A 23,964-nucleotide genomic window follows, 5' to 3' on the forward strand; every position below is an offset into this window, starting at 1 on the left:
CACTTGCAAGTTCTTAAAGCGAGAGTGGTATTTTCCTGGCCATCTGTGTTCCCTGAAGCCAGTTGAATAGACCATTGAATTGGAACCTCAGGCCACCTGTCTCTATCAGCCAGGAATAAGAACCCCAGAGTGGCACAGGATTCATCAGTGACAAATGAGGCAAAGTTCAGAAAAGGCCTCGTAAAACAGCACAGTTGGGGACTTGTCATCATTGCTGTCACTGTGATTCCTGCCATGTCTGTGTGCTTTGACTCCTCTCCCCAGAGGCTGTGCCTGCAGCACAGTGGCCTGTAGGATCCAAGTCCCCTGAGTTATGTTGTTCTTTCTTGCCAACTTCCTCCTGTCCCTTGGTGTCTGGGGAAAGCCGGGGCTGTGCACTCTTGCTTACGTGAGGTTGCAGATGTGTGTTGTAACTCTGCCCCTCTCAGTCTCTTTAGCAGGGAGGGACAGGTAACTGGGCACAGGGCAGGTGGAGGGAGCCATGGCACTTTCCGAGGTGAGGCTGTCCTGAAAACAAAGAGCCCTGAGCCCTGTGGCATTACAAGAAGGGAACAGGGCTCCTCAGGGATTTGGACAGAGGCATCTACAGGAGCCACCACTGCTGGCTTTTCACACACATGTCTCTGGTTTCTGCCTTACAACCTCGTTTTAGCAAGAATCTTTGTCAGTTTAACCAGAACTCGCCACCCTGTCACCCTCAATATCTGAAAAAAGTTCCTCACCCAATAGCCGAGTGATATCTGATCACCTTGGCCTGTCTTCAGCCAGAATTCCCCTCACACCTCATGTCTCCTCTTAGTAATTTTCCATCCTTGATCCCCCACCCCATGTCTGGGCTATAAATCCGCACCTTTCTTTGCTGTATTCTGACTTGAGCCCAATCTTCTTCCCCCAGTGCACAACCCCATGCAGTTGTGGCCATGGCCCTGAATAAAGTCTGCCTGAAACTCTTTTAACAAGTGTTGGAATAATTTTTCATGTATATACATATTGTATATCTTAAGAGATTTTTCAACGTGAAAATTTATTTCCTTCTTGCCCATTGGGTTCTTGATTAAGCCTCCAGCACATCTAGGAAAAGCTTTTGTGAGGACAGAGACTGTGGTGGGTTTGTGGGTGAGATGAGAACCAAGATGCCAGGTGTCACGTCCCATGCTTTTCAGGCTACATAATTGTTAAGATTTTAAAAACACCCAAGATCAAGGCCATTCCATCAGTGTTTTCAGACGCCCAGGGATCGCAGCTGGTAGAGCAGTTAGAGGCTGCAGTAGCAAAGGATGAACGGAACCCTGGAAAAGGTGCCAGAGGAACCATATCATTTTTAAGCAGGCCTTTTCCTTCCTGAGGTTTAGAACTTCAGGAGAGCATCCCATCTACTTTTCAGGTGTCCTTCTGCTGAGTACCTGCAAGCACTAGGAGACAAAGCCCACCCATGGCATTGGAAGATACAAGCACCTAACTAAAGCACCAGAGCCCAAGAAGAGGACAAAAGTGAAGTGAGAGGCATTAATTTGGGGACAGATTATGAGTATGGTGTTTTAAACATTCACCTGACTTCCTATGACATGACCCTGGCAGAGAGTTATGCCCAATATGTTCACAACCTCTGCAACCAACTCTCCATTAAAGTTAAGGAAAGCTACCTGATGCCTTCCAAAACCATGGAGGAGTTGCAGCTGCCAGACCAAGGCAACAAAATGGTCCTGGACTCAGTCTTTACCACCCACGAGCGACTGGTTCAGATGCATGGTTTTAGTGCTACATTTGCGTAGATTCTCTTGGAAATAATCCAAAGCAATCTTCCTGAAGGAGTCAGATTGCTAGTGAAGAAGACTTAAGGGACAGTTCAAAGCTTGGCCAGAACTGGAAGAACTGTTGGCAAGCTGAACTAGCTTCTGCGGACCTGCAGTGTGCCAGCTGGTCACACTGAGTGCCAAGGAGAGGAGCTTCCCGGGTAGTCACAGGAGACGGGAGACCCTTAGATTCCCTAAATTCTCATTCCTACCGCCAGGAATGCCTTCTCTCCTTTGTGGCACGGCTCTGCTTCCAGTTGTTACAACTAACCCTAATTATCCTTCATCTAATAAAAATTCGTTATTGCTGAAAAAAAAAAAAAAGATTTTAAAAACACCCAATTAAAGGTTCCAATCCAACTGCATATAGAAAGACGCTCAGACTAGTGTTTAACCGGACTTGTTTCTCGCGGTCCGAGGCAGTGACCAGCTTAGTTTAATCACCTCCAGACTGACCGCTCACGCATCACCAAGCGCTCTCCAGGCCGCAGCAAGGTCAGAGGTCTGCGGAGAACTTGCTTCTGCCAGTATCAGGGGCACCACCTGACCAGCGCCCTCCCCCACCCATACACACGCCGGGAGCGGGAAAACCCTGCGTTCCTCCCTCCCCTGCTACCTTCTTAGGATAAACCAGAACCACACACCGCGCGCCTAACGGCTCGGGCCGGAACGCCCCAGTTGCCTGGGCGCAGGCCGGAAGCCTCCCGGGCGCGGGGCGCTAGCAGGGGAAGGGGCGGGCGCAGGCGGCGGCCAACGAGGAGGATGCACGCGGGGCTCCTGGGGCTCTGGGCCCTGCTGCAGGCTGCTGAACAGAGCGCGCGTGAGTGCGGCGCCGCCACCCCCAACTCCCACCCACCTCGCCGTCTGGGCGGCTTTTGCAGTCCTGTCCCGGTGGGCAGCCTGCCGAGGCCGGCGCTGAGCCCTGCGTGCGGGTGCATGCACTGTGGTAACCTCCCCGCCTGCCCAGCACGCCCACCCAGTTCGCAGAGGATGCCAGCGGATGTGCGATCCCGCGCGGATACGCGACTTCTCCCGACTCCTCCACCTGCACGATCCCGCGCGGATGCACGACTTCTCCCGACTCCTCCACCCCCGACCCCTGCACCCCTGCACGCTCCCGCGCGGATGCACGACTTCCCCCAACCCCTCCACCCCTGCACGACCCCGCGCGAATGCACGACTTCCCCCGACCCCTGCATGATCCGGCGCGGATGCACGGCTTCCCCCGACCCCTGCATGATCCGGCGCGGATGCACGGCTTCCCCCGACCCCTCCACCCCTGCACGCACCCGCGCGGATGCACGACTTCCCCAGACCCCTGCATGATCCGGCGCGGATGCACGGCTTCCCCCGACCCCTGCATGATCCGGCGCGGATGCACGACTTCCCCCGACCCCTCCACCCCTGCACGACCCTGCGCGAATGCACGACTTCCCCAGACCCCTGCATGATCCGGCGCGGATGCACGGCTTCCCCCGACCCCTGCATGATCCGGCGCGGATGCACGACTTCCCCCGACCCCTCCACCCCTGCACGACCCTGCGCGAATGCACGACTTCCCCAGACCCCTGCATGATCCGGCGCGGATGCACGGCTTCCCCCGACCCCTGCATGATCCGGCGCGGATGCACGACTTCCCCCGACCCCTCCACCCCTGCACGACCCCGCGCGAATGCACGACTTCCCCAGACCCCTGCATGATCCGGCGCGGATGCACGGCTTCCCCCGACCCCTCCACCCCTGCACGCTCCCGCGCGGATGCACAGCTTCCCCCGACCCCTGCATGATCCGGCGCGGATGCGTGGCGTACCCAGACGAACGCTGGGAGGCCGCTGGAGGGAGGGATGGCAGAACCGGGAGACAGGGCCTCGGGGCTTGGAACAGAGATCTGGGTCTGCCTGGGACACGTGAAGGGTGAAGGGCCTAGCCCGCTGAGGTGAAGCAAGATGGCCACGCTTTTTGCGCGGTTCTGGTTTGAATTTGTAACCCTTTCAGTGCTGGAGGAGTGTCCCCGCCCACTTCCGCTGGGCTCCCGGGGGAGGAGCTTCCTGGGTCGGTAGTAGTGGAAGGACCGGGGGCCTTAGTGAGGTTCCAGCCAGTGTTCAGAAACTGGAGGACCCGGCGGGCTCCGGCTCCGACCTTTACACGGTGTTCGCACCGCGTCCTGCCTGCCCCACTGTTTCAAAGGAGCGCTGACAGGACTCGCACCGAGGAGGAGTCAGCGCGACGTTGGTCCCTGTGCCCCGGCCGGGAAGGGCTGAGACTAGCAGCGCCCGGGTGTCGGCCCCTCCCGGGCGGTCCCGGAAACGGCTTTCTCACCTTCCCTGCCCGGCCCGGCCCCAGCATTCTCTAGCCTGGGTAGCCCCCTCAGGGTGTGGCCAGCTGACTCCTCCAAAGGCTTTCTGTGCTTGGGAGGCCCTGTGGGCCGAGTGTGTGGCAGGACCCTCGGGATGGCTGTAGCGCTGGACAGAGCCCGGGGAGCCCTGACCACTCTGTTCAGTGCTGCGGGGTTGGCAGGCGCATCTCGGGCAGCACAGCCTGCGCTCCACTTAGAACTTTTCTATTGGAAAATCCAAGTGACCGTCACGGCTCACGTTCTTTCTGTGTGTTGCGAGGGCCTGTGCATTCACCTCGGTGTCATTCCCGTACAATCCTCAGGAGTGGCAGCGCCATCATGGGGTTGTTTCAAAGGAGTTGCCCCCGTGTGAAAGATGGCCAAGGCAGACCTCACAGAGTGAGCTGTGACAATGGACATCGGTAGTGTGGCCCAGGTGTGGCAGGCAGTGACAGTTCAGTAAGACTAGACTGACTGTTGATTGGGGAATGTGGAACTCGACCCTACATCATTTAAAAATTAAAGGAAAAAACGGAGAGGAGGTTTCTGATTTCTTGAGCACATCCTGGGTGCCAGGTACGTCACCCATGTTGTTAGGTATAATCCAGCAGCTCCTGTCACAGACCACAGTGTCCGATTGATGTGTGCCTGTCTCTGCTGCCCAAGGTTCTGCCCGGCCTGGGCTTTGTCAAGACTCGCCACTGGAGACTTGCTGGCAGTGGGGACCCTGTGTTGGTTGGTGACTGTTAGGTTTCATTTTTGTTTTGTTTTAATAATTTTGTCAATCATATATGGCCACACAAGAAGGCTCAGGAGAACATCGTCCTCACAGAGCCTAGGTCAGGAAGCAGGGCACTCCCCACAGGAGAGACCCCAGGGAGGTCAGGAGACCAAGGCCAGAACCGTCTCAGAGAGACAGGACAGGGGGGATAGTTTAAACTAGCTAGTTTGGATAATTCCAGTGGGCTTTGGCCCATAAGGGTGCTCTCTAGCCTCCTAGTGGTGCCTGCCAGACAGAGGAAGTGTGGCTCAGGGCAGGTTAGTTTGCAGACCATACACACGTTCCTCTCTGGGCCCTTTGCTATCTCAAAGAACTGACTGTCCCAGGAGGGCCAGCGTCTCCCCAGGGAGGAAGGTTTTTAAGATATCAAAACATCAGACATACAGAGAATTTAAAAACACTTGAAGAGCAGTTACCCAGTCTCACTGCAGCCTGCCAATAGGCTTCTTACCATTCTCTCCCCAGGCCTCTGCGCCATGGTTTACTACTTCACCACAGGACAACTCCTGTGGGGGTGGCTGGCCCTTTCCATCCTCCTGCCTGGCTTCTTGGTACAGGGCCTGAGCTACTTGTGGTTCCGAGCAGACGGGCATCAAGGGCATTACTCACTGATGACACTGCATGTGCTACAGCTTGGTGTTTGGAAGCGGTAAGAATAGCAGCCCCTTTTCACCTAGAGAGAGAGAGTGCATGTGCATGAGTGGAGGTTTCTTCTGTCCTGTGCATTTCATCCCTAAGATGGTGAAAGTTCAGTCTGTGAGAGGTTCTCCAGCCCCTGCTCTGGTATTGGTATCACCTCATCCAGCCTGCACTTCCTGGAAAATCTCTAATGGTGGGAAGGGGGCTCTTTCTGGATGCAGCTGTGACCTTTTTACAGGTTTTTCTGTAAAGCAGCAGCCAGGGCTAGATCTGATGCCAAGTGGACTCAACTGTGGTCTACAGGTCACCTCTGCAGGTGAGAGCTCAGAGCATCTGTATACAAGATGCTGTCAAAAGAGGCGTCATGGTAAGTTCACATCACTGCACATTCCAGCTTTCAGCTACCTCATAACCCATAGGGTTGATAGGAAGTTTTCAAAAAGGAGAAAAATTTGAGGGTCAGATCAGTGACACCCTGCAGCTTCAGTGTTTGTGCAATTGTAGACACTGAGGGCTAGAACACTGTTTAAGGAGTCATTTCCAGGTGCTGTCCAATTTCTGCCTTCGGATTATCCCAAAGGCTTTTTCTGGAGGTGCTGAAATGAGTCTGAGGCACAAATCCCATGAGAATCAGTGTTAAGGGGAATGAAGCTGTCCCACACAGAGTAGAAGTCAGGTAGGAGATAGAGGGTGCTTCTGAGAAAGATCTCAAGCATCCACTCCCAGACCAGCCTGAGCAAAAGCAAGACCCCATCTCTACTAAAAATAGAAAAACTGAGGCAAGAGATTCGCTTGAGCCCAAGAGTTGGAGGTTGTTGTGAGTTATGACGCCATGGCACTCTACCCAGGGTGACAGCTTGAGACTCTTGTCTCGAAAGAAAGGAAGGAAGGAAAGAAAGAGAGTCAGGTACTGTAAGCAAACATTTGAGAGCTCAAAATGAGATTTAAGCCAATAGCTTGAAGGAGCTTCCTGAATAATTATCAGATCAATCTACCTTCTGGGAATCTGCGAGGATGCTTGACCCCATCTAATCTGCTGCCTTCCTCAGGTGTTTGATGGTGGAGAACACACTCTGGTCTTCCCAATGTGCTTGAAAAGCTTCTTAAGTGATGCTGTGATTTTCTGGTATATATTTAAAAATAATTGGAATATCTGATATATATTAAAGAACTAATCAGATAAATAGAGACCTGCAAATTAGAAATTAGGAAAAATTAGTCATGTCTGTTTATTGTTATTTTCAGAAGAAAGTTAAGGTGACTAAAAAAAATACACATAGGGTAGCTCCTGTGGCTCAGTGAGTAGGGTGCCAGCCCCATATACTGAGGGTGGTGGGTTCAAACCCAACCCCAGCCAAACTGCAAAAAAAAAAAAAAAAATAGCCAGGCGTCATGGCAGGCACCTTTAATCCCAGCTACTCGGGAGGCTGAGGCAAGAGAATCGCCTAAGCCCAAGGATTTGGAGGTTGTGTGAGCTGTGACACCACGGCACTCTACCGAGGGTTAATAAGTGAAACTGTCTCAAAAAAAAAAAAAATACACATAATTCAAAAAGAAAAAAAAACAGAGAAGTGAGAAAAGCCAGGGAAAGGAATAAAATGTTAGAAAAAGAAATTAAGCTAGAATGGACAGTTACTAGAGGTGACCCACAAATTTGACTCTAAGCTTTATAATAGCCAGTACAAACCACACGGTTTGCTGTGTTTCTAAGATGAAAAATAAACCCTAGGCCAGGTGTGTTGCTCACACCTGTAATCCCAGCACTCTGGAAGGCCAAGATGGGAGGATAGCCTGAGCAAGAGAGAGACCCTGTCTGTACTAAAAATAGATAAAACTAGCTGGACGTTGTCTCGGATGGGTGTATCCCCAACTACTCGGGAGGCTGAGGCAGAAGGATCTCCCAGGAGTTTTGAAGTTAATATGAGCTGTGATGCCATGGCTCTCTATCCAGGGAAACAGAGATTGAGATTCTGTCTCAAAAATAAATTAATTAATAGAGAAAGCATTGAAATTTCAAATACAGGGCAGCGCCTATGGCTCAAAGAAGTAGGGCACTGGCCCCATATGCCAGAGGTGGCAGGTTCAAACCCAGCCCTGGCCAAAAACTGCAAAAAAAAAAAGAAAGAAAGAAAGAAAATACAAAACATTAGGTCTATTCCTCATTCTGAAAGTAGCATATTGAGTTCTCACCAAAAAAAAAGTTATAAAAATAATAATAAATAAATAATAGTAATAATAAGATCATGTTTTTAAGCAAATCCAGTTTTGCAATTTGTACATCAGCAATAGCATCTGTAGGGGGAGCCAAAACAATGGTGTTTTGCCCAATCCTCCCTTGCGTAAGAATGGATCCCTTTGAGAGTTTTTTTTTTTTTTTTTTTTTTTGAGACAGAGTCTCACTTTGTCACCTTAGGTAGAGTGCCATGGCGTCACAGCTCACAACCTCAGACTCCTGGGCTTAAGCGATTCTCTTGCCTCAGCCTCCCAAGTAGCTGGGACTACAAGCACCCACCTCAACACCTGGCTGTTTTTTTTTTTTTTTTTTTGTAGAGTCAGCGTCTCACTTTATGGCCCTCGGTAGAGTGCCGTGGCCTCACACAGCTCAGAGCAACCTCCGACTCCTGGGCTTAAGCGATTCTCTTGCCTCAGCCTCCCAAGTAGCTGGGACTACAGGCGCCCACCACAACGCCCGGCTATTTTTTGGTTGCAGTTTGGCCTGGGCCGGGTTTGAACCCGCCACCCTCAGTATATGGGGCCGGCGCCTTACCCACTGAGCCACAGGCGCCGCCAACACCTGGCTGTTTTTAGAGATGGGGATCTTGCTCTGGCTCAGTCTGGTCTCGAACCTGTGAGCTCAGGCAATCTGTCCACCTCGGCCTCCCAGACTGCTGGAATTACAGAGGCATGAGTCACCATGCCCCTTTGAGAGATTTCTTAATGAAATGCAAAAGCATCTACTAACAGAGAAATCTGTGAAACACAAAACTTCTCAACATAAAGTTACTTACAAAAGGCAGACACAGTGGCTCACACTTGTAATCCTAGCACTCTGAGAGGCCAAGGCAGGTGGATTGCCTGAGCTCAGGAGTTCAAGACCAGCCTGAACAAGAGTGAGACCCAGTCTCTATTATAAACAAGAAAACTAACTGGACGTTGTGTCAGACGCCTGTAGTTCCACCTATTCGGGAGGCTGAAGCAAAAGGATCTCTTGAGCCTAAGAGTTTGAGGTTGCTGTGAGTTGTGACCTGGTGAAGCAGGGGCCAGATGTAGGGCTTGAATCTCAGAGGACCTAGTGACTAAACCCCTACACTTTCCATATCAGCTCTCCCCTGGGCTCCCCAACAGCTGTCCAAGAGTCTTGGCTTACTTCCTCTCTCTGCAGTGGGTTCCAGATACCCCTTTTCAGAAAACCATGTGGCCAAGTTCTAACTTGTTCTCTGTTTCTTACCAGGAGGCCCAACAACTCAGTGGGACCATCAGAGCCTCAGGGCCTATGTCCAGACTCACGTTCCCAGATGAGGGCCCCCCTATTTCGATTCCCTACCCCTGTTCCACTGTCCCCACACACTCCTTTAGGCTCCCCCTGCCCCGTCTGTCTGTCCAGAGCTCGCCCATCCCTCTTCCAGGAAGCCCTCCACAACCGCCTCATCTCTCATCTGGACTCTGACCCCACCACTAACCAAACCGCTCATTTCTATCCATTCTTCCTACTTGAACTTTTCACTCTTGTCTCTTTTCTTTCCATAACTGAATCACAGGCTTCCAGAGAGCACCTTTCATTTCTCTCACGGCTTCTGTAATCTGTGCAAATGGGGAAAGCCCAATAAAGATGTACATTGAACACACGAAGCTTCCTGGGAGGGTAACGAGGACCCCTCCCTCCTGTAACAGGGACAAATGGTTTGGGAGTGAAAGGAAAACTACAGGCTACCTTCAGGGTTACATTTGGGGTGGGGGGAGTCGTGTTTTTCCTTAACATTTACTTTGTGTCAGAAATCCTGATTTGGTAAAAAATCAGTTCATGGCAAGATTCCACATCACAGAAAAGGAAAGATGTTTTCTTAAGCATCTTTCCTGGGAACTCAATACCACAAATAAAGCCATTTCAAAGAGGACCCCTGCCTTCTGTTCTAGATGTGGAAATGTTGGCCAAAGATCAGAGTCCAGCTTGTCATCTGCACATTCAGGGTCTTGGGGAGCTTTACCAGGTGACCAAGACACACCCAGCGCAGATTCAGGGCTTGGCAAATAGAAATGGCACCACTTTTTCTTAACTTGGACAAGGTGGGGAAACAGAGTCTCAAATGAGTTTCCCAGGCTGCAAGCAGGTGTGGACGTCCTCCTGGCTGCTGCTGCGCAGATGTGGGAAGGACACTGACATCTTAGCCCAGGGAAATGCAGAGCCAGGGAGCCCCGGGTTGCTGAGGTGCGGCACCCCTCCCACATGCTGTGTGGATGGTGGCTCGGGCCACTTTCTAGGCGGCTTTTCCAAGGTGGAGGATGCAGGAAAGGTCTCAAGGACGAATGTTTGAGAAGCAGAATGAAGCGCATTTTCTGGCTTCTTTCCCTGGTGTTTGTTTGTTTCCTAGACCCAAGCAGGGTCCCCTGGAAGGGGCTGAGCTGTGTGGCCTGTGGCCCTGGGCAGCCCTGCCCTATAGATCTGTGACAGATCGTTGAGCTTCCTGCTGTCCTGCGAGGCCTGTTTTGCAAGGGCCTCCAAGGGCAGCCGCCTCTGATCTTATGTGCCGTGGCCTCATTTCAGTACATGACATGCAGTCTCCACCACCCTTCCCCAACCTCTCTCCTTGTTGCCTGGTCCTCAGCCCCCAACCACTTGCCGGGGCTTCCCTCTCCCACCCAGGCTCTACATGGGAGCAATCATACCACGATCCCATCCTCGGGCCCCTGCTGCTCCCATACAGTCTCCTGGGGTCACCTCCAGCCCCTCAACACAACTGGTCATCCAGTCATCTCTGTGTGGAGAACCCTCGCTTTCCTCACTGCTGAGGACATTCCTGTTCTAACCAATCCAACACCCCTCAACTGGCTTATTTATATCAGTGGCATCACCATTTCCATGTCGTTTAGACCCAGAATCTCAAAGCCACCTCAGCCTTCCCTTATCACCCTGCTCAGTGCTCAGGTACTGGACTCAGGCCCCGTGTTTCCCATTCCTAAGGCTCCCCTGACTCAGCCCTTTATAACTGCCCAAGGCGCTATATCAGCTTTCCTCCCTACCTTCCTGTCTCCTGTACACACTCTCACCCACACGTGCATGTGTACATACTACATGCATGTGCACATGGTATGCACATGTGTACACATGCATACATGCACACGTGTGTACTTCACACATGCACGTGTATATATGTACATTGCACATGTGCACACATGCATGTGTGTATACATGCACACTGCACTTGTGTTCACATGCACACAGCACTCGTGTTCACACATGCACACAAGCATCACATACACAGATCCTCATACACACTATGCAGAGACATACACATTCATCCCATACACGGTGCATGCACCTCTGCCAAACTCATTTCTCCAGAGCAAAATCCAAATCCCATAGCCTGAAATTCAAGGCCGAGACGAACTTCCCTGGGACCCCAGCAGCCCTTGGCCTCCCGACATACTTCAGCACCCAGCAAAGCCCAGATACTTCTTCCCCCATCTGCTCTTTGTGTGCCCCAGCGTTAGTGGCACAGAAAGTTCTACACTCCCTGAGGATGTGCACGAGGGTTTTCTCACCTCTAAAGAAATGACGGCCAACATTGCCTTGTAACAAGCATCCACTGAGTAAATTAATTACCATCCCAAGAGGTTCTGGGGTAGAGACACAGGTTGGGGTGGCCATGGCAGGTCCCAGCTCCCCTCTGCCCATGGGCCTCCTGGATATTGGAAGCGTGTGCCTTTGCTGAGCACCTCGAGGTTCAGGCGTGTCTATTGGAGGTCTTTGTCTTGGAGTCAGAGCATGGCAACAGCCTAATCCATGACTCTGGGTGATCTGGTAAGGACATAGGATCTTCTTTAGAATGCTATATGTCTCTTAAAAAGGGATGTCCTGTTGGAGCTCATTGCAGTCTGGCTCTGTCACTGTGCCCTTTGCTTTTCTTTAGGCACTGGGACGCTGCACAGACCGCTCTGTCAAAGGAGCAGGATACCCCATGTCTGGGCCAGCTGTGGCTGCAGGAGGCCGACCTGTCAGCCCTGCGCCTCTTGGAGAACCTGCTGCAGACAGGGCCACACCTGTTGCTGCAGACATATGTCTTCCTGGCCTCAGACTTGAAGGCCATTGTGCCAGGTGAGTCGGGAGACACAGACTACCTGACTTGGAGGGGCTGGTGGTGGCAGGAATGTGAGCCTCAATTAGCAAAACGCTCCCATCTGCCTGGGGGAATTAAGGTATGGCCAAGTTCACTAGCCCAAGATGATGGTGAAAATTGACTTTTGTTTGGGCAATTAATTCTTTCTTGGGAGTTAGGTTCTAAAGTCAGTCTGTAAGATAGAAATTAGGCATAATCAAAATTACCTTGGAAATCCTTTGAGAAGGCTGTTATTCAGTGAAATCAGTGCATCTGTTTTTCCTGTATCTTTAGTTATTAGAATAGCTCTTGGTGCAGCCAGAGGCTTAGGCCCCAAGAGCCACATGGAAGCTGAAAACAACTCAGGACCCAGCAAGGACGTGTTTCCAGCTCCCATGGGGCATCCACATTCTTGTTCTCTTTCTTCAATTGCTTCTCGCAATACCCTCCCCTCCCTCCTTCTCCCTATGTCCTCCCCTCCCTCCTTTTTCTTCCCCTCTGCCCTCTTTGCTGAACACCCACAATTGTATGTGCATAAACTTAAATGCTTAAAATATGTGGCTGGTCTCTTCTTCCATGCATCTTTATCAGAGGGCCTGACATTATCTTATGTTCTCATTCTAGTTCTTTTATTAAACCTTCTTCATAAAAATTGAACAGCAAAATATGTTTTGGATAGGGCACTGTTCAGAACCTTGCAGGATCTGCTTGATTATAAACAGAACTTGGGCCAGAGGGCTTGGAGGACCAGGCACTAGGACATTGTTCTTAAACAGCATGGAAAGAAAGAGCCCAGGTCATTTGCTGAGTAGGAAGGTCCAGTGCATCATCATGCAGTGAAATTCCCTGTGTACCCTCCTTTCATCCTGTATAGAGACCTGTCTTCACACACAGAGTTGCAGAGTTGTTGTGTTACCCACCAGTCAAGGTGCTTGGTTATTTATACCCTCTATGGAGCCAAGTTTTAATAAGAGGTTACACATCCCAGTAAAGAAGGGCCATGAATGAATCTTCGCATGATGCTGTTGCTTTGGAACCATCAGTGCCTACAATGTTTTCCACTTCCCTTCCAGGGGTGAGTGCCCTACTCTCCTGGTCCTCCCTGTCCTGGGCCCTGGTGTCCTACACTCACTTCTTGGGCTTCATGAAGCCAGGCCCCCTGGCCACACGGTGCACTGCGCTCTTCTGTCAGCAGCTCTGGAGGATGGGCATGCTGGGGACCCGTGTCCTGAGCCTGGCTCTGTTCTGTAGAGCTTACCACATTTGGGTTTTGGTTGTTGGAGGTAAGCTGAGCTTATGATCTAAATATCTATTCCTTTGTAACAAACCATTCCAGAACTGAGTGCCTTGAAAATGACCATTTATGGGTGGCACCTGTGGCTCAAGGAGTAGGGCACCGGTCCCATATGCCGGAGGTGGCGGGTTCAAACCTAGCCCCAGCCAAAAAAACCAAAAAAAAAAAAAGAAAGAAAATGACCATTTATGATCACCAACTACTTCTGGGGGCTGGATGGGCTCTGCTGGGCAGTTCTTGCTTTGGGGGACCTCCACAGTTGTAGCCGGGTAGCAGTTACCTGGACTCAAAGGCAGGCTTGATGGGGATGGATGTACAGATGACATCTTTACTTTCTTGTCTGATACCTGGTGGTCTTCTTGTGGCCTTTCTGTTCAACTAAGTAGCCTGGGCTCATACTTAGCCATAGGGAATTCCAAGAGAAAAGAATTAAAGTCTGCCAGTCTCAAAAAATAGGCCCAGAACTGGCTGAGAATTGCTTCGCTGTAGTCTACTGACCAAAGCAGCCATGGCCAGCCCAGTTGCAAGAGCATGGTGGACAGCCCTGCTGTCCAGAGTGGGAGGCATGTGTGCTGGCTCTCTATGGAGATGCACAGCCATAGATGACTCCTCAGAAGACTGTTCTGTGTCAGGCTGAAATCTTTTCTGTAGAACTGTTACTCAAACAGGAGGGAGGTACAGGAGTCCACCTGCCCTTACTCAATACAATAATACCCTTCATTGTGTTCCTACCGATAGACTCCAAGTGCACCATTTCCTTCTAAGGTAATCTTGGACATCTTCCCTGTTCCAAATAGGACGGCTCTTCTGAACCCCAGCTCCCTCCTCCCTTAGTCTGGCTGCACACAGATATGAATGGTGATGACAGGAAGTCTGTCTGCCTGTGCAGATTCCCTGAATAGGGCCTGTGTGTTCCTGCCAAGGAAAACTATCTTCTCTGTCACCAGTGAATATACTGTGCAAGGAGGAACAGTGTACTCTTGTTTTAAGAGAACTGGGGACATTGAGAAATATTTGGCCCTTGGGAGGAAAGCAAACATTAAATACAGTTATTGGCAGAAAAGAGAATTTCTTTTTAAATATGCTGTTAAGGAGAAAATAGCTATTTTTTACTCTTTTTAAAAAAAAAATTCAGTTCAAACACCAGGATGATATTGTTAATAATAAAATATAGAAATAAAAAATACAGCTGGACCACACAGTGTTCTTTCCCTTGGGGTGAAGGTTTTTGCTCTTATAGTAACAATTTTAAAATAGTGGACAGTTTCATAACTGCCTCCTTAAACACATTCTGGAAGTAGAAATGTGTAAGTCCATAATATTTGGTCAGTATCATTAAAGCTGGTCTTTGTTTTCTCATGTTCAAATTAGGTCAGTTGCCCTTAGTAAGGATCAAATGGGATAATCCATGCGAAGATAAACTGGGTGGCTTTTCTGTGACCCTGGAATCTGTTTTGGTTTTGATGTTTCTTCTTGGATGCTGAGTCAGAAGTGGGTGGAGCAGACAGGAGGGCTTTGGCCCCTGGTCTCTGTGTCCTCGCCTCACCCCCTCCGGGCTCCCCCGGTGACCCTGGGTCCTGGCCTCTCCCCAGGTGCCCACTGGCTGGTGATGACCTTCTGGCTTGTCGCCCAGCAGAGTGACATCGTCGACAGCACCTGCCGCTGGAGGCTGTTCAACCTGCTTGTGGGGGCTGTGTACATCCTCTGCTACCTCAACTTCTGGGACAGCCCTTCCAGAAACAGGATGGTCACATTCTACATGGCAAGTGGAGATGGCAATTTTCTTCAATCCTGACTTTTATGGCATATATAGCATGTAGTGTGTGTGTGTGTGTGTGTGTGTGTGTGTGTGCGCGCGCGCGCGCACGCACGCGTTTATGCACAACTAGCAAAAGAGTAGCCTAGTTTTAGAAAACATTCCAAAAGGAATTATAGCCTTGAACAGAGATGACGAACTTTGAAAGTAGTAACCTGATGTCCATCCATTGACCCAGGTCACTGGCAGCAGCTGAGGCGTGTTGCGTAGGTTGTCTCTGCTGAGTTTGATCACAGCTGACCTGTGAGTGTTCCCACTCAGTGTCTTTGCTGATCACCTTGATTCTTACTCAGTGTTTATTGCTGAGCTCTAGGTGTGGTCCTAGGCAGAGTGGGAAGCACACAGGTGGCCTGTGACCTGTCTGCCTTCAAGCTGCTTTTAGCCCAGTAGAGGAGATTTCTACCTATCTTTTTTAATTCATAATAGTTGGTAAGCACATGTACCCAAATAACCAAAAGGTGGGGAGCTACCACAAGATGAAAAATGTTTGGGCTCCCAGGAGTACCTGTCAGTACCGCTTCCCATTGAGATACCAGAGACAGTTTTATTATTTATTTATTTATTTATCTTTGAGATAGTCTCACTTTGTCACCCTCGGTAGAGTGCCATGGGGTTACAACTCAACAACCTCAAATTCTTGGGTTCAAGCAATTATCTCGCCTCAGCCTCCCAAGTACCTGGGACTACAGGCGCCTGCCACAATACTTGGCTATTTTTAGAGACAGGATCTTGCTCTTGCTTAGGCTGGTCTCGAACCCGTGAGCTCAGGCAATCCACCCGCCTTAGTCTCCGGAGTGCTGGGATTATAGGTGTGAGCCACCACACCTGGCCTGAGAGACACTTTCAGTTGGAAGGTTTGAGTTGAGCTGCATAATGATAAGCAGAGGAGAGAAAACAGCTAGTGCGTCAGGGGGACGGGTTTTGGAGTGAGGCAACATTGTGCCTGGCCCCACTGTGCAGGCTGCTACTCCCAGCTGACTTTGGCCAAGCATTGAAACTCTGCAGACCCAAGTCCTTAAGCTATGCCCTGTGATCATCCGAAAGCACTGCCTTCCTCTAAGGTTGTCGGATCCTGCCGGTCCTGCCAGCTCCAGCCCTGGGGACAGCAGCACATGCCTGAGAGGCTGGCGGAGTCTAGCCCAGGGCTGACCAAACCTCTCCACCTTTGCTAAACTCATTGAGAGCTAGTGGGGAGAACAGCACTCTGACACCCCTGCAAGTGAAAACCTAAGGTTCAAACTGGAATGGGGGCCCTGTTCTCTGTCCCTTGTTGGGAGCAGAACCAAATTTCTCATCTCCTTCTGACAGGAGACAGGAGTCATTCGTATTAAAACAGGGTACTCAGCAGGCTTCCAGAATGATCACAAATGTGCAATGTGTATATGTCAAGGAGACAATTCTCAGGTCCTTGAGAAAACAGTTCTGGCTAGCACAAGATTTACGTCTCAAAGGGCAGAGAAATGATTTACAATTGCAAGCTTTCTAAAGTACAATAACTGCTCTGAGAGGGTGTTGTGGGCCCTATTCACCCATCACCCAAGTTTTGGCTAGAACTGGACAGTAAATTCTCCTGGCAGTGCTGAGCTTTCTTAGGGAGGAACTTAAGGAGGACTGGAGTCTTTATCCCCAGGATGCAGCCTGGAGCTCTTAGAGACCATTCAAGCGTTTGTTCAACTCTCTCAGTCTGGGAAGGCAGACGAATCACTTGTGCAGCAGGTTTACAGTCCTTGTTGGTGATGGTCGAGGCCTCACTGCTGAGAAGAGGGCTCAGTGTGGGGAAGGAGAGACCCTTTGTCCAGGGAGTACCATTTCAGGGGCAGGCAGTATGTTGGAAGATGACTCCAGAAAGGAAATTAGGGCTAAATGGTAAACAGGACTGCCCTCATTGTCAAGGAGAGGGTGCTTGGCCCTAAAGTTAACATGAGGCTATTTTGAGGTACATTAGGGAAAATGACCAGGCCCAGTCTGTGGGTGCAGCAGGTCACCTGGCACCAGTGAGGAGGAGACATTGCAGAGAGGATGCCTGGGCAGGCACGACTGGGCCAGAACCACGAAAGTGACAGGAAATACAGGGAAAGGTGATGGGGTTGCAACAGACTTAGGAATCTGAATCTTAAGGGCCAGACAGCTGATGGCATATAATTAAGGAGTAGAGACTCCCAAGACTCTGCACTCAGGGACGCAGAGTGGGCATCCTTAGGTCTCCCAAGCAACTTCTTGTAAGTTTATGCTTCCCTCCTTATTTGAATTCTCAATAGTTAAAATAAAGCCAATGAATTACCATGGTACATCTATTGAAGACTTTAGCAAATCAGTATTATAATTTAGTTTTTATTTTTTAATGTCTCATACATGGTATTTAAATACACCCTTGAGTTGTGTCAAGTTGATTTGATTATTTTAGTGAAGAAATACGTCTTTTTATTTAGAAATTAGAAGCCAGACTCAATAAGCCAGCCCCGGCATGGGCATGGGAAGAGCCTTCTGGGAGAGGCTGGTGTGGTGCCTCTGCTGCTGCCACCTGGTGGCCACAGGGCAGATTTACCTTAAATATGTGAAGGAAAAACAAATTCTGAAGTTGTGATGGAGGTTTGTGACTCTGGCTTCCAGGCATTCAGTGATACCAGAGCTATGCAGAGGCTTCTAAATTGTGTTAAAACATTAACTCATGCTTGCGGTTATGAGGATGGAGGCTCAGATCAAGTAGAAACTAAGAATGTCCTCTCTCAGCCCAGTCTGGCTCACTACCAGATTTGAGTGGGGTCCTTACATTTCCTGGGCACTTGGGATGTTTCAGACAGTGTAGTGAACTGAGAACTGAGAGACTGTCTCTTTGCCAGAGAAGTTCTCACTGGGACCATGGCCCTGCTTCCAGGAGGGCCCCGAGGACAGAAGGGACAGCCTCAGACGTGCAAGATGGGGAGCACCCTGTGGCTTTGTGCGCCTGGCAAGATGTGGTGACTTTCCCCTCCGTCCCACAGGTGATGCTGCTGGAGAACGTTATCCTTCTGCTGCTGGCCACTGACTTTCCCCAGGGGGCACCGTGGACTGGCCTGTGCACTATTGCAGGGGTCCTGTCTGGATTTCTGATTGGTAAGAGCCAGTGTAACCTTACCTGTATTGATTTCCTGGATCTATTTTCTTACTCAAAAGTCAGGAAATTGAACTCAGACAGGTGAGCTGGAGATGGGGGAACAGAGCTCACTGGGCTATGGGTGGCAGGGCTATCCCCAACAGCATGAGAAACTGAGCTCAGCCCTGGCTGCGTGCTTGGTTGTGCTTGGAGTGCAGAGCCTCCAGCTGAGTTGGGAATGTCCACTCCTCCGCCGAAGGTCTCATGTGTGGGGCTTTCTCCCTGGAGCTCTCTGCAGGATGAGGACATGGCTTCCCACTGCCTCCTGCTTTAGGGAGCTCATGCACCTTCCTGACACAGCATCCTGGGAGGTGGACGCTGCCACATGTCCAATTTAGAGTTGAGGATGGTAAGGCAAAGAGGAGGTTGAGTCTCCAAAAGATCAGAATGTTTGTAGGTGGCAGAGCTGGAATTCAGATCCAGCCCAAACACAAGCATCAGCACAGCGCCCTGGCAGGTCTAGGGAGCCAGCATGTTATCATAGGAATGGGTGGATCTAAGGTCTGTACCATGCCCACAATGGCAATCTTGCTTCCCAGGCCATGTGAGCTCAGCACAACACTCCTCTCCTACACTTCACCATATAAGCAAGAGGCGCTAGTGCCAGCTGCTCTCCTGCACCGGCAAGTGGCCTCCTGTCCCCTTCTGGCTCACGGTGTGAGAATTAGACTAGCCTGCATGAGCTTAACTGGACACACAGCATTTCACCGGGTGAAGGGACTATCCAGGGATCACTGAAGATGCATAAATTATGACCATCACAAACCACTCTGGACTTTGGGCTCCTGTCTCTTTTTCATAGATGTTATCAGTCGGGTGACCAAGCCCACCGCTTCCTTTAAAAAGTTAAACTTTTCCTCTTGAAATAACTGTAGTTTTAAGAAATAATACTGAGAGTTTTCTGTACTCTTCGGCTGTTTTCTCCGAGCAGTAACATCTTGCAACATCACAGCCACACCACCCTGTCACCAAGAGGCCCCTGCACATGACCCCTTCCTCTGGCTGCACACCCACTAATCAATTCTCTACTTCCAGAATTCTGTCACTGCAAAGATTTTGTGTAAATGGAATCACACAGGCTATAACCTCTGGAGATCAGCTTTATTCATTCAGCACAACTCTCGCAGGGGTCCTCAAACTTTTTAAACAGGGGGCCAGTTCACTGTCACTCACACCGTTGGAGGGCTGGACTATAGTTTAAAAAAAAAACTATGAACAAATTCCTATGCAAACTGCATATATCTTATTTTGAAGTAAAAAAAAAAAAAAAACGGGGGCGGCGCCTGTGGCTCATTCGGTAAGGCGCCGGCCCCATATACCGAGGGTGACGGGTTCAAACCCGGCCCCGGCCAAACTGCAACCAAAAAATAGCTGGGCATTGTGGCGGGCGCCTGTAGTCCCAGCTACTTGGGAGGTTGAGGCAAGAGAATCGCTTAAGCCCAGGAGTTGGAGGTTGCTGTGAGCTGTGTGAGGCCATAGCACTCTACCGAGGGCAATAAAGTAAGACTCTGTCTCTACAAAAAAAAAAAAAAAAAAATGGGAACAAATACAATCACAGCGCCTCATGTGGCCCGCGGGCCGTAGTTTGAGGACTCCTGTGAGGTCAGGTTGCTGTGAGTCAGTAGCATCTTCCTACCCCTGGTGTGGACAGACCATCTGCCCCCTGAAGGGTATCTGGGTGCTCCTTTCTAAAATAATAATTTGTATGTTAGGGCATTGGTGTCTAAGCTGGTTGTATGTATAAATGGCCTAAAGAAAGCTAAGGACATGGGGATGCCTGGGTGCCCGGCTCCTGCCCACATTACACTTCAAGCTTGGTGCTTTTATTTCTAGCAATCCCTCCAGGAGCAGGGGGCCATGAGACACTTGAGGTGAAGGGCCTTTGTGAGCTGGGAGGCCCAGCCACTCATTTGGATTTTCTGAGAGGCATGTAAGCATGGTGGGGTGGGAAGTAAAATGTCTTCTCATCTACTTTCTGTGTTTAATATCCTAATTCAGAAAGATGCCTGGCACCATTGCTGCAAGGTGTCACACTCCTGGGAGCTGCCACACTGGTTTCCCACCCAATTTCACTCCAGTGAGGTATTGTCACTCTCGGCACCCATGGAGGAGGCTAGAGCCAGCCTCTCCCAGTGTACCCTGGCTCCAGAAGGGCCTGGGGAATCCTCAGCAGATTGTACACGAATTACAATCAATTGCATGTATGTATGTACATGCATACACGCTCCCCACACATGCACACTCAACACACACATGCCCCCCACACACACTCAACATGCACACATGCCGCACACACATACTCTCAACACGCACAGGAGTGTGGGCCTACCCCAGCCCCTGCCCCTACTGAGCCCCTACTGTATGCCAGCTGGGGGCTACAACCAAAACCCACAAAGGGTAGGGCCTCTGAGAAAGTCTGTTTCCACTGAATATGGCTGCTTGGGCTTCTGTGATGGGAGCCTTGGTCCATCTTTTCTGGCCTGTGGTGGCTCATTGTAAATGGGAGATACATGTCCCTCACTGGACGGTTGTGACAATTCAAAACTATGTGCAGTAACTGTGTGAGCAGGGCCTGTTGCAGGGGCAGCACCTGGCACAGAGACTCAGTCTCCATCCACCGGGTTCCAGCCCAGCCAGGTCCATTCAGGCCCCCCACACATAAGACACCCAAGGGGAGTCCTGCGGTGGTCCTTCTGGGTCGTCCCTGCACCGTCACACCCCGTCTCCAGGCCCCTCAGACATTATTTCAGGCTTTGTCTGTTTGTCATAAGCGCCCTGGAACCAGGCAGTTCACCCAGTGGAACAGGAAACTGGAAAGAGCGTGGGCGGCTCCTTGGAATGCTCTGGGAAAGAAATCACCACAGAGGTCAACACTTCTGATCAAAATAAACTGACAACAACGGATTAAGGTGTTTATGCACAAAGGAAGTGTTGTGTTGTTCATGGAAATTCCTTGATACGGGGTTTTGACAAGAATGATTAACCTCTGTGTGGATCCTACATGTTTGCGAGGTTATTTCTTACCTCCTCCCATCCCCCAGCTTTGGAACCCATCAACCAGTGTGTTGGTGGCGCAACTGTGAGCTTCTGATTCAGTTACTTGCCAAGCAGGACTGACAGTTCCACTGAATGCTCCCCACACACGCCACACACATTCAACATGCATACACGCCCCCCACACATGCACACTCAACACACACATGCCCCCCACACACACTCAACATGCACACACGCCGCACACACATACTCTCAACACGCACATGTCCCCCACACACTCACTCAACACGCACACACACCCCACACACACATGCACAGTCAACACACACATGACACACACACGCACACTCAAAGGCACGTGTCCCACACACACGCACTCTTGACACACACACCCCCCACACATACACTCTCAAGACACACACACCACACACACATTCAACATGCACACACACACTCAACAGGCACTTGTCCCCCCCCACGCACACTCAACACTCACACACACACATTCAACACGCTCTTGCCCCACACACACACACTCAACACACACATGCACAGGCCCACACACATGCACACTCAACACGCACACACCACACACACACGCACACACGTCCAGGTGCTCAACAGGAGCTGCCTCCACAGAAGAAAGTGTAGAACCCACAGGATTTAAACTTTGGTATCTTGTGTTTGAGTTTAGGAACATTTGCAGTTTATAGAAGCTGGAGCCCATTTAATTTCTCCCCAAACATCCAGTTCTGAGACTCCAACAAGAGACCAGTCTTGAATCCTAAATCATAGAGCTCTACTCAAAAGGCTCAGAACCTGGAGCTCTGGAAACCACCAGGAGGACGCAAGACATCAAAAAACATAAGAGCGACAGTGAGACCCCGACTCATGAAAAAAATGGAAAAACCCAGCTGGGCGCCGCGAGAGCACCTGTAATCCCAGCGGCTTCCGGAGGCTGAGGCAGCGGGATGCCTGCAGCCCAAGTCTGAGGTTGTGGTGAGCTACCACGCCCACTGCACTCTGCTCAGGGGCATAGGGTGGGACCCTGTCTCAACAACAAAAAGAAAAAAAAAAAAAAAAGAAGTAGGGCGGCGCCTGTGGCTCAGTGGGTAAGGCGCCGGCCCCATATACCGAGGGTGGCGGGTTCAAACCCGGCCCCAGCCAAACTGCAACCAAAAAATAGCTGGGCATTGTGGCGGGCGCCTGTAGTCCCAGCTACTCGGGAGGCTGAGGCAAGAGAATTGCTTAAGCCCAGGATTTGGAGGTTGTTGTGAGCTGTGTGAGGCCATGGCACTCTACCGAGGGCCATAAAGTGAAACTCTGTCTCTACCAAAAAAAAAAAAAAGTAAAGAAATAAAAAATAAGCAATGAAATAAAATAAAAAAGCCAAAAAAAATAATAATAAAAAACATAACCATGTGATCTTCTTTTTTTCTTTTTCAGGCAGCATCTCCCTGGTAATTTATTACAGCCTGCTGCATCCAAAATCCACAGACATCTGGCAGGGCTTCATAAGGAAATCCTGTGGCCCTGCAGGGGATGACAAAACAGAGAGAGAATCTTCTGCCCCAGTCGAGGCCTCAGCCATGGGGAGAACCCAGGACTTGGTCCCATACCAAGTAGAAGATCATAAGGTAACACCTTTGGGGAAGCCCCACAGCCCAGAGGCCAGGCTGGGGAGCCACACTGTCGGGGAGGACTCTTTCTTCCGTCACCACCACTGGCTGTTGGTGAAACTTGCCCTAAAAACAGGAAATGTGTCTAAGATCAACGCAGGCTTTGGAGATGACAGTCCTGACTGCTCTTGTCTGCATGGGAGGGAGCCGAGTCAACAGCACAGTGTCCAGAGGAAGCCCCTGTTTACCCTGCAAGAGCCTCCATCCTCACCCTGTGACCCTCCAACCTTAGAGAAGGGTTCTGAGTTTGAAGTTGTCCCTAAAGCACATGCTGACCCTCTGGAAACCTCAAGTTATGTCTCTTTTGCCAGCGATCGTCAGGACAATGTGCCTTCCCAGGGGCCATCAGCTGCACAGGAAGCAGGCGGCCCCAATGGGGGAGGCGAGCCTGATTCTACAACACAGGGGTGGGGACCTGGTGGGCAGCTGTGGACAGGGGCAAAGCAGGAGGGCTCCACACTGTATTTCAGTGCCACCGTGGAAGGGGCTGTTTCCGCCTGCCAAGAAGGCAGCCCAGCTACTCTGCAGATGGCCCTCTCTGGGAGGAGTTCAGGGAAGGACAACCCTGCCCAACCTGTTTGGCCTCAGTCTGTCACGAAGCCTTTTCCCATCACTATGGCAAACATCAGCCCCATCCTCAGCCCGTGTAGATGCTTCTGCCCCAGTGCAGACTTCACTGGGAGAGCACTAGGTAGTTCAGAGCATGGGCATTGTCAGGAGCCCACAGGGGACTTCAATCCTCATGCCCCTGTGGGCCTGGGGAAGTCACTGCCAAAGGCAAGGTCTGCCCAAGAGCCCTGCCTCACGTCCACCCCCAAGTCTGAGTCCATCCAGAGGGGCTGTAGCTGCAGAGAAGAGATGAAGCATGAGACAAGTTTTTCATCTGACCACAGGTATAGTGGAATAAGACAGCAGGCTGGCAAATCAAGGTGGTCCTGGATAGAGTGATGAGAAGCCCTACTTCTGGCTCGGCACCCGTAGCTCAGTGAGGGCACCAGCCACATACACCAAGCCTGGCGGGGTTGAGCCCGGCCTGGGCCTGCTGAAAAACAATGACAATTGCAGCAAAAAATAACCGGGTGTTGTGGTGGGCACCTGTAGTCCCAGCTACTCAGGAGGCTGAGGCAAGAGAATCACTTCAGCCCAAGTGTTTGAAGTTGCTGTGAGCTGTGATGCCAGGGCA

At 50.7% G+C, this 23,964-nt stretch overlaps 2 protein-coding genes and 1 pseudogene across 3 annotated transcripts in view; all 3 read left to right on the forward strand.

The window, feature by feature from the left end:
* DEFB1 (defensin beta 1) overlaps window positions 1-23,964 on the forward strand; it is a 229,237-nt gene that overhangs the window by 38,292 nt on the left and 166,981 nt on the right. The window lies entirely within an intron of this gene.
* On the forward strand, window positions 1,278-2,417 carry LOC128590428 (39S ribosomal protein L48, mitochondrial-like; annotated as a pseudogene).
* XKR5 (XK related 5) lies at window positions 2,556-23,770 on the forward strand. Its single transcript, XM_053596661.1, has 7 exons — window positions 2,556-2,613; window positions 5,375-5,558; window positions 11,677-11,861; window positions 12,936-13,145; window positions 14,749-14,918; window positions 17,954-18,065; window positions 22,549-23,770. Exons 1-7 carry the CDS (start codon window positions 2,556-2,558, stop codon window positions 23,727-23,729), a joined length of 2,100 nt encoding a protein of 699 aa, XP_053452636.1. The 3' UTR covers window positions 23,730-23,770.

This window comes from Nycticebus coucang, chromosome 7, assembly GCF_027406575.1.
Source record: "Nycticebus coucang isolate mNycCou1 chromosome 7, mNycCou1.pri, whole genome shotgun sequence".
Taxonomy (NCBI): Eukaryota; Metazoa; Chordata; class Mammalia; order Primates; family Lorisidae; genus Nycticebus; species Nycticebus coucang.